Source organism: Thamnophis elegans, chromosome 5 (genome assembly GCF_009769535.1).
Source record: "Thamnophis elegans isolate rThaEle1 chromosome 5, rThaEle1.pri, whole genome shotgun sequence".
Taxonomy (NCBI): domain Eukaryota; kingdom Metazoa; phylum Chordata; class Lepidosauria; order Squamata; family Colubridae; genus Thamnophis; species Thamnophis elegans.
In genome coordinates this window covers 41253981-41272047 of record NC_045545.1, presented here as the reverse complement: position 1 = coordinate 41272047, position 18067 = coordinate 41253981, and the positions used below count along the sequence as shown (strand labels likewise).

Below are 18067 nucleotides of genomic sequence, written 5' to 3'. Positions count from 1 at the left end.
ACTCATGTTTAGATAATCTTATATAACTGCGCTAGTATCCCACGAAAGGCGCTTAAAATAGACAGCTACATATATGCGCCATCAGCAGGGGAAGGACCCCTAAATTCACAACGCGCCGGAAGTTTAAGGTATCTGCGGCAGACGAGTTTATTAAGCTTTTAAAGATAATAGAAAATTAAAAACTTCCAGGGATTGATATAGTTGAATGTGAGTTCCGGGATTTTGATTATTTTTATTTTTCTCTCCTATATGGTATTCCCCAGGCAGTTTAGTACCCAGAAATGCAGAGAAGATAGCTCTGCCGAACGCAGACTGCTCCCGTTTAGACATTGGCCATTGCAATATCTTTTTGTTAGAGCTACCATATCAATACTGCACAAATCCGGACGACCTGTAGATGGCAGCAAAGAAAGTTTTCTGTATCTCTGCCATCTTCTGCAGGTTGTGTGGGTTTTTGCAATTCAGACATGTTAACTTTACTTTTTTGAGCTTTGATGAAAGAGACAGTGTAGGTACAGAAAGTGTATCAGTTTTTAAAGTTGACTAGTTGGCAACCTTTTGCTTATTTTACTTTTTCAATATGGTTTCGCCAAAACAAAAATTAATAATTGGATTATTAAAATAACTGATCATATGTGTTTTGTTCTCAATAGCTGTATTATAATGGCCTCTTTAAGGGTGCCCGTCATTGATGTCCAGGATGACAATTTCAAGGAGCTTTGGCCATCCATGCTTTTGGCTATCAAGACTTCTAGCTTTATTGCTGTTGACACAGTGAGTAAAATTGCTCTTTATTGGTTTTAACTTTGGAACAAGAGAAAAGGGAAATTACAATCAGACTCCTGAGAGTAAGATAAAATTTATTCCTAATTATTTTATGCAGTTACATCTTTTACTGAAGACTGAAAGTGTTATCTTTATCCATAGGAACTTAGTGGGCTTGGAACAAGGAAGAATTTGCTGAATCAGTAAGTACTGTGTTACCACTCTTTTTCTTCTAAAGTATTATGGTAAAGGTGATGCCAAATCCTTAATGTTGGGCCAAATATTTTATTCACAATATTTACCTAATATACCTGTCATATTTTTAGATAGAAGCATTCAATAGCTATAAGCTTTAGATGGAATTGATGACTTGGTTAAAATGTGATTATTTAAGCAATTGGCCCTTCTGAGTATTTTAGCTATAGGCATCAGTACATGTGTCTAATACTTTTGGAATTGGGAAGGTTCTTTGTCATGTTTAAAGTTAGGGGATGTAATTCAGGTTAATGACAAGATTCTGTCATCAGATCAGAAATCATACCGAATATTGGCAGCTGTTTTATAATGATCAGATTATTGGTCCATCTAGCCAAGGGCTGTCAAACTTCTGGCACACGGGCTGGATGCATCACACGCTGGCCACACCCACACCGATTTAGCAAAGGGAGAAAAAGTCCCGATATGTCACATGACACCGCTGTGATGATGCAAGTTTGACATCCCTGATCTACCCAATATAGACAATACTATTTTCAGGGATTTTCAGTCATTCTGCAGATTAAATTCTCTGTCTTTGCGTCTTATTAAATTGCTTTGTTTCTCACAGGTGCATTGAAGAACGATATAAAGCGGTTTGCAATGCTGCTAAAACACGCTCTGTTTTGTCTCTTGGAGTTGCTTGTTTTAAACACCTTCCTGACAAGGTTTGGTCCCCTTTTTGTGTCTAGCCCTCTGTTGATATTTCTGTGAGGACAAGAGAATCCTACCTCTGATGGAGAATAAATATTGAATGCAAACCTTAGAAATTTAAATATGATGCCTGGTGTTGCTAGCATTATTTTATTAAACTTTTGAATTGTTGGGGTATTATTGTATTCACATAAAAGAGAACCCGAATTTAAAACAATTGTCCAAAAAGAAATAGGCAGAAATATAAAAACCTAACAAATATCTTATTCTGTGTTCAGCTTTCTCAATTAAGATTGCTTACTGTAGCTAAAATCAGTACTGAGATTCTCTCTGCACAATCAATATGTACATGTCATATAAATGTATACGAATGTATGTATGAGACGGATCATACTCCCAACGCAATAGTAATTATGGTCTTCAGTTTCATTGGATTGACTTTTATTTTGCAGACAGAGAACACATATCTTTCCCAGATCTACAACTTAACCTTGCTATGTATGGATGATTATATAATTGAACCACAGTCAGTCCAATTCCTGGTGCAACATGGCTTTGACTTCAACAAGCAGTATTCTCAGGGCATTCCCTATCATAGGGGAAATGATAAGGTACAAGGATTCCTTAATTTAAGGACTAAATCTGATGGAAATATAAGAAAGAAACTGGGAAATGGGTTTGGGCTTCTTACCTAGTAGATTTCACAGAATATTTTGTTCCATAATTTGGTGAAAGTTTATTCTCAACATCAGGTTTAGAAACCAACCCAGGTCCAAGCTTTTTGACTAAAAGTTGTCATATGATAATAGATGCACACTTACATCTATGCAAATGGTAAGCATCGCCTATGTCAGTAATGGCAAACCTTTTTTTGCCTTGGGTGCCAAAAGCATGCCCGTGCACAGACATACCCACCCCCATAATTTAATGTTCCCCCACGCCGTGCTGCCTGCGCATGTGTGTGTGACCCTGCCCCGCACATGTGTGCGTTGCTTTCTTGGAGCCTGGGGAGGGCAAAAACGCCCCCCTCCCCCGAAAACCCTGCAGAGGCCAGAAACAACCCATTTTCCAACTTCCAATGGACCTGGTAGGTCCGTTTTTCACCCTCCCCAGACTCCAGGTTTTCTAAGAGCCTGGGGAGGGCGATAAATGGCCCAACATGCAAATCGGAAGTTCGGGAACAGACCTCTGGGTTGTCCATTGGGCTGTTTTTCTCCCTCAGGAGAAAGCCTCCGGAGGGCGAAAAATGGCCGAAAATCAAGGCTGAAAATCAGCTGGCCAACTGGAGTGGCCTCAGCATTGGCTCCACATGCCACCTGTGGCACGCATGCCATAGGTTTGCCATTATGGGCCTATGCAATACTTTAGATTAGATTGTACTTTCTTTCGATAATAGGTCTAGAAGGGATCACTTCTGGCATCCCATTTGTCTATCCAAATCTAAAGGACTATCGGAAAAGGACTTTCCATAGTGGAAAGTGCCTAAATAACATTGTTTCCATTTTATTTACTCACAGGGAAATGAAAATCGGAGTCAGACAATTCGTACTTTTTTCCTGGAAATAATTCGAGCAAGAAAACCTATCATTCTGCACAATGGCCTAATTGATTTAGTTTTCCTCTACCAGTGCTTCTATGCCCACTTACCTGACAATCTGGGCACTTTCACTGCTGACCTTTCAGAGATGTTCCCAGCTGGCATCTATGACACAAAATATGCCTCAGAATTTGAGGCACGCTTTGTAGCTTCTTACCTAGAGTATGCCTATAAGAAGTGGTATGTATCATTTAACAAACCCTTACAGATGTTGGAGGTGCATTGCTCTACTCCTGTTTTTTGTTTATATTTAAAAAGCTTCCAATAGCCATACGACCAAGTAGTCTGAAGGTTAAGAAAATAATTATCCTTATACTGATTGGTCAGTTTTCAAGCATCTTATAGATCATTCCATTTATGTATATGTTGGGGGCAAATATTTAAATTGAATGTAGTGCTTTTAACTCTTTCTTTTAAGAACTTTTTTTCTTTTGTGAAAATATGGGAGGAAAAACATCAGATTAACTAGCCATTCATTATGATTATCAATGGCTTTATTACGCTTCTGAAATGAAATTGACTCTCTGCTCTGGTGACTCTACTGATTCAGAATAACACTAAAATATGGCAGGAATTGCATGTCTATCTGCTTTCTATGTTCTCCATGTGTCCTAGAAAACATGAGAAGGAGACAGGAATAATTTTGCTTAGCATGGTAAAATGAAATAGGAATGATAGGAACTTTTTCTTTTGGTTGACCTCTTTTTCTCAATTCTCTTAACTTTTGTATGACTGTGTAAAAGAAAAGTGAGTCCTGAAAAATTACCGATTATCCCCATATATTTGCTATTATTATACTGCTCTTGAATTTCAGCAAACGAGAAAACTTCAGATTGAAAGACTGCAAGAAACCATATCTCAGTATAGAATTCTGCAGCTATCCTGCCAGCATAGATGCCTATGTTGAATACCGGTTTTGCTCTCTGGCTGATGTCAGCCAGGCTCAAACTGACATTGCTAACAAAATTGTCATCTGCCAGCCATTTTCGGTTAAGTATTATTTATTGGGTCTTTGATCTACATTTTAGGATCTTAAAAATTGTCTATAAAACCAAATTGGAAATAACAGTTTGTGTCTCAAATGTTAGATGCAGACTAAGAGGAGAAGCTATCCCAGATAAAATAAGTCTATCTTGTTAGATCAGCCTTTCAGGTGTTATTTTGGCCATTGAAATATGTTACAAGGAATCCAGATTTCTTTTAATTAAATAGTATGTGTATATATGTGTGTGTGTGTGTGTGTGTGTGTGTGTGTATGTATATATTATATATATATATATATATATATATATATATATATATATATATGTGTGTGTGTGTGTGTGTGTGTGTGTGTGATTATGCCTAGTACTGCTGTCTAGGAGGAAAGGTTGACTGGATTCCAATCATATATATATATATATATAAAGTGATTATGCCTAGTACTGCTGTCTAGGAGGAAAGGTTGACTGGATTCCAATCATTGCAAATTCTCAGAATTTTTAAAATCTATCCTAATAGTTCTCATTCTCCTTCACAGGCTTATGGCTGGTGCCCAGATGGGTTGAACTGTACACAATCTCACAATATCGATCTAATAATTAACGAGGATGAGAATCAGAAAGAGGAGAAGCGGAAGACAAGAAAACAAAAATGGAAACGGCGGAAGAACTTAGCAGAGTCAACAAAAATTGAACTGAATGATGTGAAGTTGGCTTGGGATAAGGAAAAAGGTTCCCCTTCCAAACAGTCGTGCCCTAGTAACTTGATTGCTCCTATTGTAGATAGTGCAGATGCAGAAAGAGTGTCTGGTAATGGGGAGACTTCAATGGATGTGGAACAAGAACTAGTTTCCAACAATGCTGCCAGTACTACAGACAATGAGAGTATAATTTCTTCACCAGTCAATATTTCCAGCAGGAAAAGGCAATAGGAAGCGAAGGCCCAGAGCCAAAAGCCCAGTTACAGAATGATTCTGCAGTGACCTCTTTACCTGTCACACATAACGTAGCACCATCTAATTGTTCACAAGGGAGTATTCACCGGGCTGGCTTTGATGCCTTCATGACAGGCTACATAATAGCATACATCCAAATGCTCAATAAACAGAGCGACTCAAATGACGGGCCTTGGTTACCAGAGTGCCACAACAAATTGTACCTTAGTGGAAAGTCTGTGCCTCTCCAGATTGTGAAAAGTTTGTTTTCTAAATCTTCCAAAGCCCACACCAAAAGATGAAATGTTATGGGACAGTAGTTAGAAGTAATACCATACAGCTCAGGATCACAGATAAATGCTATTGCTATAAACTGTTTTTCTTGAAGCCGCAATACTCAAATCAGAGCTGCTAGAGAGACATTAAAAAGACGTAATATAATATGTGCAGCAGCCTGAATGGATTATGGATTATTTTTAAATGTTTGTAAAATTATGTATTAAATTTTCCCATTGGGGATAGAACCTTTACACTGTAGATGAAGCATTTTTTTTCAAATGCTTAAGACAGCACTTCTTTTACAAGGCTTTGTTTGTGTGTTCATGCTCACACAATGCCTCTTGGGGAATGGCAATGCATTTATGAGAAGACAGCTGGTTTCAAGCAGCCTTGAAAATTTCCCCCCAAAATAATGTCTTAATCATTCAGAGTAATGCTTTATTTTTAACCAAGGGAACTACGGAAAAGCTTTTTTACATGGATTAGCTTGCACCATCATCCTAATGTTCATAAAGTCAGGTACTTGGCTCTATTCATTGCTCTTTAACGTCTATGTCTTCAGCAGATGTTGTAAAATCATTACAGCTCTCCACGCAATCTAGATCCCTGCTTTATTGGGCTTTCTGATTTATAGACTAGCACTTGTTTTTAAGCAAATGCCTAAAACAGCATTAGCTGCTTTTCAGATATGCCAGCTTGTAGAATCTGCCCAGAATAGGTAAGAAGAGCATTATCCACCTTTTAAAACCCTTTTTGCATTAAGATGCATTACCCACCTTTTAAAACCTTGTGAATACTTGGGAACAGTTATTATTTCAGTTCTTGCTTAACTCATTCTTTATTACATTTGAAGATTTAAGCCCCAAACTCTTACCAAAAATATTTTCATGTTTTACAAATGGCTAGTAAATCACCATTATAAGGAATCATTTGGCTTTTAGACTACACAGGAGACAAGCTTGTCTTTTACTAATAGTAGAATGTGGACCTAAACGATGCATTAAAATACTTTCCCACACGTATTTGAAAATTTGCACTGAAAGCTCCCCACCAACACTTAATTGAATTGTATTCTTTACTGACAAGAATGAGATAGTTTTCTTTTCAACATATCTGAGTTTGTCTAAAATCTATGGAATGCATACCTGAAATCTCTAATCAAACTTTCTGAATTTTGTGGGACTTTTGTTTTGGACAATGAGAATGCAAATGTTGGGTACCAAATATAAATTCATCTATATTTATAGCAGCCCAAAAGGGAGATTGTAGCCATCTAAATCCAATACAAGTTCTCAAGGCTTCAGAAAGCTACCTGAATCTGGCCTACCATAACATAACATAACTGATTTTTCTTGTATTACAGTTTGTGATTAGCAAACAGCTTGTTGTCTCTCCTCTTTCAGGATATCCTTTTCAAATCATGCCCTCTAGATTGTCCTTAAATGTGATTTATATTGTACTGCTTGTTTAGTTATTTTAAATCCTTAAGATGGGGTAACAAAAAGTTAAGGAAAAGGAATTAAAGCCAAATTGTTTGACCACACCACCACCCCCAGTTCTATTGCAGTCTTATTTTCCTAATGCAAATTAAGCTAAACTGTTTGGAAAAAAACATCTGGGGGCCATAGGCCCCCCGTCCCATTCTAGTATAATAATTAAAGGGATATCTTGTTATTCTCTGCCATTATCAATATTTTGTTGAAATAAAATATTGGATTTTTCCCTTATTAAATAATGTTTAGTTTTTGTATCAAAGTATTTGACAGACTGGAGGATTTTTATCTGTTAATTTATTGTTGCAAGTCTTTTTGCAATACAGATCATCAAAGTTGTATTCTAGTTACACACAACAAACAGTAATGAGATCTCTTGGAAGCTAAAAAATGATTTTTTTTTATTAGACTTATCTATTCCAGATATATTGGTTGGAAAGCATTAATTGATAACAACTTTAGTGGGGTCAATAATGTTCAACTTTTTAAAAATTGATGCTGGGGAGAGCAATGAAGTAGCTAAAGCTTGTCATTAATATCAAGTTAGGGAAAAGAAAGCTGAAGCTAACTGGATAGCTCTAGCCAGATGTTATTGGCATGTGGGAATGGACAGCAAAATGACAAAAATTGAAATCAATATAAAGTGAATGCAGCAATCGTACCCACATTTTATATAAATATTAATACATATTTTATTCTAGGAAAAACTTAAAAGGAATTGAATGAAACGATAATTTTGTATTCATCTGTATTGCAAACATATTTCATATTTGAAGGATAACTGTTAATGTGAAATCGAAAGATAAGAAAACGCAACACAAACAATCAACAACTGTTTTTGGTATAAGGAAATGAAAGCATTTAGATCTTTCACTTTTTTTTCCTTTAAGGAGGTATAGAAATGGGGTTGGTAGGTTAAAAGTAGTGAGTAGATTTATTGTACACTGCCAGAGTCCCTCTGTGAAGGAGCTTGGCAGTTAAGTATGACAAATAACTTAAAGAGTAGGGAGAAATTTTTGCTCAAAATAGAACCTGAATCATTTAGTGAAGTTGACTGGTAATTCTGTCCTTGGCAAATGCAATTACGGTAATTTGAAAACTTCAAGATGGATAGATAACGTGGAAAGTAGAAATAAGCAAATTAATAGAGCATTGATCTGTATTGTAAAGGAATTCACAATGCAATACCTCAACAGGACAATTGTCCACTGTTTTGTTACTTGTTTATATGAAAGCATTTAACTTACCAACATGACATTGGCTTCAGTTACTAGTTTTTTAATATAAGGTAACTGCAGCTTACACACTATGAAATATGATGTGTCTTGTCTGGAAACAAATGTTCAGATAATCTACCACCATCATTAATTGCTGGGTGAATACAAAATGGAAATCTGAAACAAGGGAAACACAATAAGGAATTATTTCTGGAGAGAGACAAGCTCTTCTGGAATCTACTTTAACAGAAAAAAACGATATCACTTTTACAAAATACTGGAATGTGTGAATATTAAGTCAGAATGAATGTTTCCCATTTATATTGCTCCTTTGCGTCATCAATTTTGTTTTCTCTACACATATCTCATTTTCTTCTGACAGTGAACTGGGGAATGGTTTACAAAAACTGACAAAGAAAACTTGCAGATATTTTAAACTACATTTATCTTTGGTTCCTTTTTTCAGTCCAGTGAAACATACGTTTATGCAATTCTAGGGTGGAGGGAAATCAGACATGAATCAACACATACAAATCAAGATTTGTTTTCTTAAACATTCATAAATATCTGAAGTATTAGAAAAATGCTTTTTCAAAAATCCTTTTCCTGGCAGTGTTAAATTATATACACATGCTATCAATTTTTTCCTAGCTTTAATGACAAAATTTAGCTATTTACAGACAGCAAATATTAAGACATAAAATTCCTTCATAAATATGAAAATAGATCTTATAAAGATCTATAAACCTTAAATCAAATATTTGGCTACCTCAAAGGTATTTTTGCATAGAACTGTAGTGACATGCAGTATAAACAACAGCATTAAGTGCAAAGAGGAATTATTCAAGTGTCTAGTTAAACTGGCAAGAAATACCAGTGTTCTTGGACAAGATGCAGCAACCAAGAATCCATCGTACACTTTTTTTCTAGTCAGAATATCAATTTGTTACATACATGTATTCACAGTCTTTCTCATTTGGCCACATGAATATCCTCTAATATGCTTATAAATGTAATTTAGACAAAATTAATTAAAAATAAACTGAGGATCTTAGAAGTGTTTCAGGTGGCTTATCAAAAGCAATAGGCATCTTTGTTAGCAAATCAAATATGCTGAAAAGCAAAACTGATCTAGTATCATTGTGTTTGTATAAATTATGCATCATTTGGCCACATTCTGTATAGAATATAGATGATGGCCCATAGCGCTCTGCAATGCTGGCCTTCCATAGGAATGTGATAATAACAGTGTTTACATATTATAGAAAAGGACAGGTTACCTTTATGTTTAACCATCCAATAGCTGTAGTTATTGTTTCTCAAGCTCCGATGAAGCCAACTTTTATCAAATTGCAGTTTAGAAAGACTTGCTTTTTGCATCAAGGACTAGGTTATCATTAACACTCTATTAAGAAGGCAGAGCAACCGCATAGGAATCCACCATCCCACTTGCAAGAGTAAATACCACTTTTTAGAGTCTGTAAAAAACCAGGAAATACACAAGGGGGAGGGAGGGGGAGTGACCAAAACAGAAGTAATTTGTCCATCTAGCTTTCACAGCAGTAAAAGTGAGAGACTGAAAGGCTACAATTTGCAGAGGAAGTTATAAATTAATGCAGGCAAAGAAATTGAATACTTTCTGGAGTAAAATGGCCTCTGAGATACAATGGCATGCTTTGTGCTTTCCAGAGCTGAGATAAGTTACATTCATGAATTATTTGCTTTGGATGGGGTGGAAGAAAATGCTACCAAATTCAAAACCTGTTTAAGTGGTTATATTTTTTAACTGTTTAAATAAGCAGCCTGATAATAATTACTGGGATTCTTTATCACTAATCCTGAAAGAGGAAATAACTAAACTGGAATATGGTGCTACTTTAGAAATTTTCAAATGAATAATTGAGAAGACAATTTTGTTCTCCAGCTGCTGAAGAAACTTGAGGCTATCATGAATGTCTATAAATAAACATTAGCTTGCAAACCCAGTCTGCTAATATTTGTGACTCTGCTTTTATGCTTTATATTTGTGACGATTTGCCCTTTCTAGATCTTAGTTATGAGAAATGAATATGAGGAAATCTATGTTCACCAGAACTAATTTCAAATGTATTCTAACTAGAGGCAAGATTTGGGATTTTAATCCTTTATATCTAATCTGTATTAATTCCTTTTAAATTCTGAGCATGTTATGCTGGTCTGGATGTGCAAAGAGACTTAATATAGAGATGCTATTTCTATAGCTTCACTTTAAAATTCACTTTCCATTTGAGAAATGTCAAGCAACCTATCTACATAATTTATATAAATTGCACACAGACCACGTTTCTGTGTGAATGAAGCACGTACACTAATGAAGACATGCATGCAAAACTGGATTTAAAAATATGTTGAAGAGAGTTCTTCCATGCCAAACATTTGATGGTGATACATTTCATGCTTCTATAATAAAGGGAATGAGGTTACTGAAGACATGAAAATATTCATTTCATTTTGTTTTATGAACAATTTATTCAGAAATGGAACTCTGTTGTTCCTTCAGTAAAACAGCTGATGGAAAATTTCCTTTCCAGAAAATAAAACTGGACAAGCAACTAATAAGGAATGCCTGAAGTAGGAATATGCTCAATGCCTCCACTGTTTGGACTGGAAAAGGTAAGGAAGTTATTGTAGCCAAATCTCATCTTATTTAATAATGTTTAGAGAATTCGGAGCCATATTCTTCCTGTTCAATTAAAGCAAGAGTGAGGAAGTACATGCAAAACACTTCTATTTTGGAACATTTTGATCCAAAATAGGATATTCTGGAAATGAACCCAATCCAAAAACGATTTCTCCCAATCATAGACCAAGATTTTTTTGAATATTGTAGAAATGGTTTGATACATTGAGCTTCTTCCAAAGTAGCTGTTTTTTTGAAACTGAAACTCCCATGACAGAAAATCTTGTACAAGTCTTTGGGTAACCTGTGGTAATAACGGACTTCAACTCATTAGCCCTTGTTAATGGCCAGAATAGTTGTGGTTGTAGTCCAGTAAGGTCTAAATCAACTGTCTTAAGTTTAAGCAACCTCCAAAAGTATAAACTTCAATTCCCAGAATTTTCCAACATTGTTCAAAATACTGGGATTTAAAATTCATACTTTTGAAGGTTGGCCAGGATAATTAAGACTGGTTCACGACAATCTGCACCCCCCCCAGTGTACTTGTTATTTTAATATATTCCATATAAATATTTATTGCTGTTGGCATTTTACTGCTAATGAGACAAAGATTTTGAAGGTTCGGGGAGATACTAAGTTCTTAAAAACATTTAACAGAACCTAAACAGTATGAATAACACAAATAGAAACGCAGAGGATGCCAATAATCCCACTATCTCTATAACTGTGATTCTGCATAAATCAGGCATTCAACAGTAAACCTTATTCCTATATTAGCTTCTTCCTGAGATATGCCGAGAACTCCTTTCATACATCCTTGCATGCATACAATCTCTCATAATACATTTTAGAATTTTCAAATGAATTGGTTACATTGCTACACTGCTTTAGAGACATTTGACACAGGAAGTTAAAACCAGAGTAGTTAATAGGAGTGTATCATCATCACCATAATCATCCAATGGTTGGCTTTTAAATGTCACATTTCGGCTGTCCACTTATTGATGCTGGTGTGTCTGAAGGCAGCAGAGAAACATTTGAAGTGTCGCTATCCACCACTTCAAGGAAAGTGGAGTCTCTGCCTTGCTGTGAGGAAAGATTAATACTGAGCAACCGTTTAGAAGAATCCAATTTAGTGGAAGGCATATTCCTTTGAGTTTCATCTTCCACCTCCATTTCTTCAGAGGTGGTATAGATCATGAACATTTCTGGGAATTGATTTTCTGGGCAGTCTAAATTGTGTACTAAGACATTAGCCATTTGGCCAGAGTGTTCTTGCAGCACTTGTCCCTCAGACTTTCCAAGTTCTGCCTCTTCAGCTGAACATTTTACAGGATACCCATTTTTGTTCAGAGGCTCCAGTCATCAGAACAATCCATTTCCTCCTCTTGCAGAAGTGGAGGATGCAAGTCCTGCCTACGTTGTTTAACCTGAAAAGGAGGGATCTCAGATACACCATACTTACTACTGCACAGCAGCCTCTGGCGCACTTCAGCCCCTAGCTGGGTGGGATCACAGCTACTGACCGTTGAAAAGAGATCTCCAAATGTATTATAATCTTTATGAACAAATTCAGGAGAAACTGGAAGTGATCTGCTTCTCCTCCCAGGAAGGAAAGAAGAGTCTTGCCAATCATAGGCATAGCTGTGCTTGAAAAGCGGCTGGCTCATCTTTTGACATCCTCTTGCTTCTGGAGAGTGCAGATCGAATACAAGCGATATCACGGATTTGCTAGGCAAGTCAAAAAATTTTATTTTCCCCCCTTTCAAGTCTTCCCTAGAATTGAAAGGGTTGACTTTCCGACTTGCTCCTTTGCTTGGTGTATAATATGGATCCTGAACATTTATCTTGCAGGAAGGTTTCCGAGAGAAGATGTCTGACTGACTGCGTGATAGCCAGATGTTGCGCCGTGGTCGGGGTGATTTAGGTGGGATCTTGTCATCCAGTGAGCTCAGCCTTTTGATACCTTGTCCCTCTCCAGCAATCCTAAAAAATAAATTCATATTTAAATCTTCAGATTACTGAGTGACAAATCTGGACTCATAGACACACATAGGTGGAAATAATAAATATAAATGTGATATTCTTGTATCCTCCACAACCGTATACCCTTAGGAATTTACAAATTATCATAGAGCTCTTCATCATTAGAAATGATTTTTAAATCTATTTTGTATAAGCCATTTCTATAGACAGAGAATGCAATCTATCACATATTGTTATATTTTGTCTCTATACTCTTCTACATGTCTTTATCCCTCAAATGCATAATATACTTAGAAATAGCTATATGATAACAAATATGTTATTTTCCAATTATTTGTGTATCCTAAAAGTTTTCCAAAGAGTGAAAGTTAAAGAGGACACTCCCCTTTTAATTAAAAGACCATGTTTTCCAGAAGTGAGGTTTCCCTGGAGCAAAAGACACCCCTATGCTGTGAAAAGGGCAGGCAAACAATAATACTTCCCTTTGGAAGTGGTATACTCCACATCAGCCTTGAAACAGCACATTGTCCAATGTAGAAACTAGGATACACAGCACTTGAGCTTGGGGGAAAATCTGTTAAATACATTTAAATAAGAAGTCACTAAACAAAGCAGCTGCAAATATTAAGGTCAGATGGGCAGTGTTTAGCTACATTGCAAAAAAAAAATCCTTTTCTTTTAAGATACTTGAATTTATGCTTAATTTTTTCTAAGCAGAACAGATACTAAAGAGATACTTTAAAACAAAAATGGAAAACCCATGTGTAGCCTACAGGATCTCAGGATCATGCCATCAAAATGGCAGCATTTTGATGGTACAGTTTTGGAGCATTCTAGTTTGGATAATTTAAGGGTGGGAATATTACCATTTTACCTCCTGGAAACCTGACACTCATATTCCATTCTTCTCTCTGAAAGCCAAATCAATTTTTGTGGGACGGGTAGTCCTCATTTAGCATACAGTACCATTCACAGTTACAACAGAGATGAAAATCTAACTTTATGATCAATCCAATGATAATTTGAATGTTTGTATGTTTCATTTGTATTATGTTATCACTGTTAAAATTAAGTATCTGGTATTGATTAAAAAAAACTGTTGTACAAAACCCAGTGTTGTCATGGATTTCTTCATGTTTAAGGCTTTCTCATATGGATTCCTATTAAACAAAATGTAAATACATCTTTTGGCCTGAAAACTATGCCAGGCTTTCCATGGCATATTGAAAGCTGCATTCATAAATATGGAGTTGCTTTTGGGAGAAATTCTAAGGAAGAGATGGGTGTTTAACATCTATTTTGCCCACTATGTAAAATTAAGGGACATGTTTTGCTCCTGAAACTCCAAAAAGCCTTCCAATAAAAGGGGGGCCAACCATGGGCCTAATCATCTCTTGAGATCGCAAAGACACACACTTGTGGACCTACAGTTATATATCTTATCCTTAAGACTGAACTGAGTGACAAATTCAAGATTTCAACTGGCTCAGATATGAATTCTATACTTAGCTAATTCAAATTTCCCATTTCAATGAAAGTAATGTCTTAAATGTCTATATTGTGGTCATAGCAGGAAAACACCCCCTCCCCCAAAAACCTTGCATATGCCATAATTTAGAATTTTGTTTTAATCCTGCCTTTCTACATTATAAGTTAACTCAACACAGTGAACAAACATAATATTCCCTTTCTCCTCCTATTTCTTCACAATAATAACTCTGTGAGGTGGATTGGGCTAAGAGAATGTGACTGACCCAAAATCAACCAGCTGGCTTTTGAGTTGTCCAAATTTTATTTTTCATAAATAATTCAGCCTCTATCTTTTTTTCTGTTTTAAAATTTGCTATAATTCAACTGATAATAAATACCCCACAAGATGTATATGTAATTCAAAATAAACTATGAAGACAGCACTTAATTTGGCCTAAACCCCAACATACGTTTACCAAGGACTCAGAAGACACAAAAGGCCTTGAACATTTTCTAAAATTTTACATTATAAGAAATGATCAGAGCATTAAAAGCTACAGCTAGTACTACTTTTGTAATATTTTTCTTGGCTATAGAGTTAGAATTTTGGGGTCAAAGCAAGAAAAAATAACAATGACCATTATTGAAGGTTCAAGTCTACAAAAGAGTTCTTTTGAAAACAGGGCAACCGCACCTAGCAACATAGTTGTCTTCTACATCATTCTGTCATTAATAAAGCATGGATACCTCAGAGAAGTTGCTAAGCACTAACCATCAACATTGCAAAGTGAACTTCACTCTCTTTCTCTTTAAACATGCCAAGCCCACGGTTACTCTTCATACAATCATTTTATTGTGTTCTAATACAAGATTTTCCTCATACTATAGGTAGGGCAATTCTATCTGTTAAAATCCATGTGATATTCATTGTTATACTGGCAGCAGACCAGGAGAGAAAAGATCAGGAAGGAATGCATTGCTATTTTTCTCACCATTTTTGTTCAAAATAAATGTTGGTCAAGATTTCAGGGGCTGTTCTTCCACTGTTGGGGATGGGATGGTAAACTGGGACACTTGTAATTCCACAGCTTCATACCATGCATGCAATTGTGTCCCCTTTACATGATTTCCATTAATCCTAATGTAAGAGGTGACAACTTTTTTGGGGGCAGAGCGAAAAGTCCTGAGATTGGATTGCTTCTGAAGTAGAAGGCCTCTGTTTCATGAGAAAAATGTCAGTAAATTCTGAGTCTATCTATTTAGAAATCTGATTTGGGCCATCTTCTCCAAATCTTCTTATCCTATACATTTGAGGTTGGAAGGAATGCTGTAGATTCTTGCCTTTCATTATGAGGTCTGTGGAGGAAAGAACTAGAAAACCAGCGTTTTCTATGGTTGCCCAGTTTTTGCCTAGTTTTGCCTACCATGGTTCACAATGCACCCTCTTGGTTATATTTACAAGGGAGGTGAAAATGTAAGTATTTTGTCAGTTTTTAATGCATTTGTGGAGTGGGTAGTATTTCTGTTGCTATTTTTATTTGCATGTATGTGTGTGCTTGTGTGTGCTTGCGCAGCACACAGTACAGCAACTGTTTTTATGACTTTCAGTCTTGTACTTATTCTTGTGATCCATCCAGAATCTCAGATTGGGGTGCAGTACAAATTACGTAAGAAATACAGAGACATACACAAAAACTGATGAAATTAAGCGTCATTTAGAGGACCACATTGATGTGATTATATTGCTCTACCCTTAATTTTTAGTTGCACAGAAACAATTGTGCAACACAGTTGGGTACACCATACATCAACTTGTCCAGATAGTCTAGACTAATGTTTGGCATCTCACTCAAGTTAACATGAACAACAACAACAAAATTAAATTCCAACCTATCACAGTGACTTAAGAAACTATGTGTCTAACAATATGTCTGTGGACTAAATTTGATTCTTCAAGGAAGACTAAGTGAATAGATTGGATATACTGTGAACATCAAATTGTATTCCAATTAATTTCCAAGTAAATTAACTCGTATTGAATATACAATTATATTTAATTAGACTTTGTTAGAATATTGTAAATACAATGCTTCCTATTTATAAATAAAAAACAATTTATTATAACATAAAATATTTAATATTTGCTTGGCAAGCTGGGCAGTTTTATGACCATATTGCTTGATCCTACCTTTGGCAAACAGAGATGGTTTTCGATCTGCAGCATCCAGTTTCCGTTCTCTTTCATCTTCTTCTCTTTTCAAATGCTCAGAATTTCTTCCAGTGTTTTGACAATATCAGTAAATGAAGGACGTAACTTTGGGTCCATCTATGAAGATAAGAAAAAAATGATAGATTAAAAACATAACACAAAATCTATGCTTTTATATTACCAGTAGTCTTCAACTTCTGACCAATTGCTTAGCAACTATTTGAAGCTATGTCTGATCCCGAAAAGCTATTCACAATCTAATCCCTAAATTAGAGCCATTGCACCGCCCCAAAAGTAATTTGCTTTATGACCAATTGCGGAGAATGCCCCCCTCCCACTTAACTCTCCCATTCCCCCCTCGAGCCTACTTTCTACTCAACGGGGTCCTACACCCTTGCATCAACCATTGCTGTTCTGTTTTAAAGAAATTTTGACTAGATGTTCATTTTCATAATACCTTGTCTAATATAATATTATAAAGAACTATAGTGACAGCTTTTTATATCCTTACTTTATATTCTTTGTCCATTTTTTATACCAAATCTGCACATAAATAACAAATGTTATAAACTAATCTATACAATTCATTCATATTTTGCCTTAAAAACACTTCATAATTCCTCAACTACAAAATCTCCCAATTCATTCAGCATTGCATTTTTAAATTTAACATAAACTGAGGTTATTATTATGAGTGTACTGACATTGCAGCAGTTGAAGGCTAACTGGAGAAAGTGGGAGAACAATCTCCCACCATGTGCTGAAAGGCATCATAATCCAGTCCGAAATTCTACATGAAAAAAAGAGAAATCCTTTGTTAATATCTAAAATAAAACAAACATGTATTAAAGAAAGCAATGGGGAAATTACAGGGGTTAAAAGACAAAACACAAAAGATAAAGAACTTAATTTTCTCCCTTAACTCTAGATCAGTACTTCTGTGGATTTGACAAAGAGATGCTGATGTATCTGCCATTTTCTCCTCCTTCATTGGCCTAAAAATCTTTCTGAATCCACATAATATTGTTCCATTCCTTATTATTCTGCTATTATCTGATATACTGTCTATATCAACATTTCTGAGCCTTGCAACGCTAAGATATGAGGACTTTAACTCCCAGAATTCAAGCAAAGGAACAAGGCTGGTTGGGGAATTCTGGGAGTTGAAATCCACGTGTCATAAAATTGCTAAGAAACACAGAAACAAGCAGAAACAGCTGCCAGTTTCCGAACAGCCAGGATTCAATGCAGTTGCTAGGAAAATGGCAGCTGCTTCAAAGATCATGTTGTGTGGCTCAACAACAGAACAGTCTGTCATCCTTCCATAAACCCAATCTATATGTTAACCAGCAAAATTCCTAGGATTGATTTAAGTATACTACATTTTAATTCTAAAACCTCCAGAGGTATATTGGTTTGCTGGTAAACCTTTGATTATTTCTGCAGTATGCACTGAATATGTATCTTCAGCCTGTACATAGCTCAGATGCACCACCTCTGAACTAGAGGAAAGAGGAAGCTCAGAGAAACAACCCAGAATGCTACTGTATTTATTCGGGGCTCAGTTC

The 18067-nt window shown here is 36.0% G+C and overlaps 2 protein-coding genes across 2 annotated transcripts in view; one reads left to right on the top strand and one right to left on the bottom strand.

Annotated features, from left to right (window-relative positions):
- Positions 1–47: 47 nt before the first annotated feature.
- TOE1 (target of EGR1, exonuclease) lies at positions 48–9581 on the top strand. Its single transcript, XM_032218439.1, is given in 9 exon segments — positions 48–128; positions 654–774; positions 928–968; positions 1592–1688; positions 2127–2285; positions 3192–3451; positions 4086–4260; positions 4791–5151; positions 5154–9581. Coding segments are annotated over 8 exon segments (1539 nt in total). The 5' UTR covers positions 48–128; positions 654–663; the 3' UTR covers positions 5489–9581.
- TESK2 (testis associated actin remodelling kinase 2) overlaps positions 7693–18067 on the bottom strand; it is a 58656-nt gene continuing 48281 nt past the window's right edge. Inside the window, 6 exon segments of the mRNA XM_032218443.1 lie at positions 7693–12198; positions 12201–12809; positions 16461–16553; positions 16556–16616; positions 17204–17235; positions 17238–17289. Of these exon segments, the coding sequence (XP_032074334.1) occupies positions 11807–12198; positions 12201–12809; positions 16461–16553; positions 16556–16616; positions 17204–17235; positions 17238–17289 (1239 nt within the window). The 3' untranslated portion in view covers positions 7693–11806.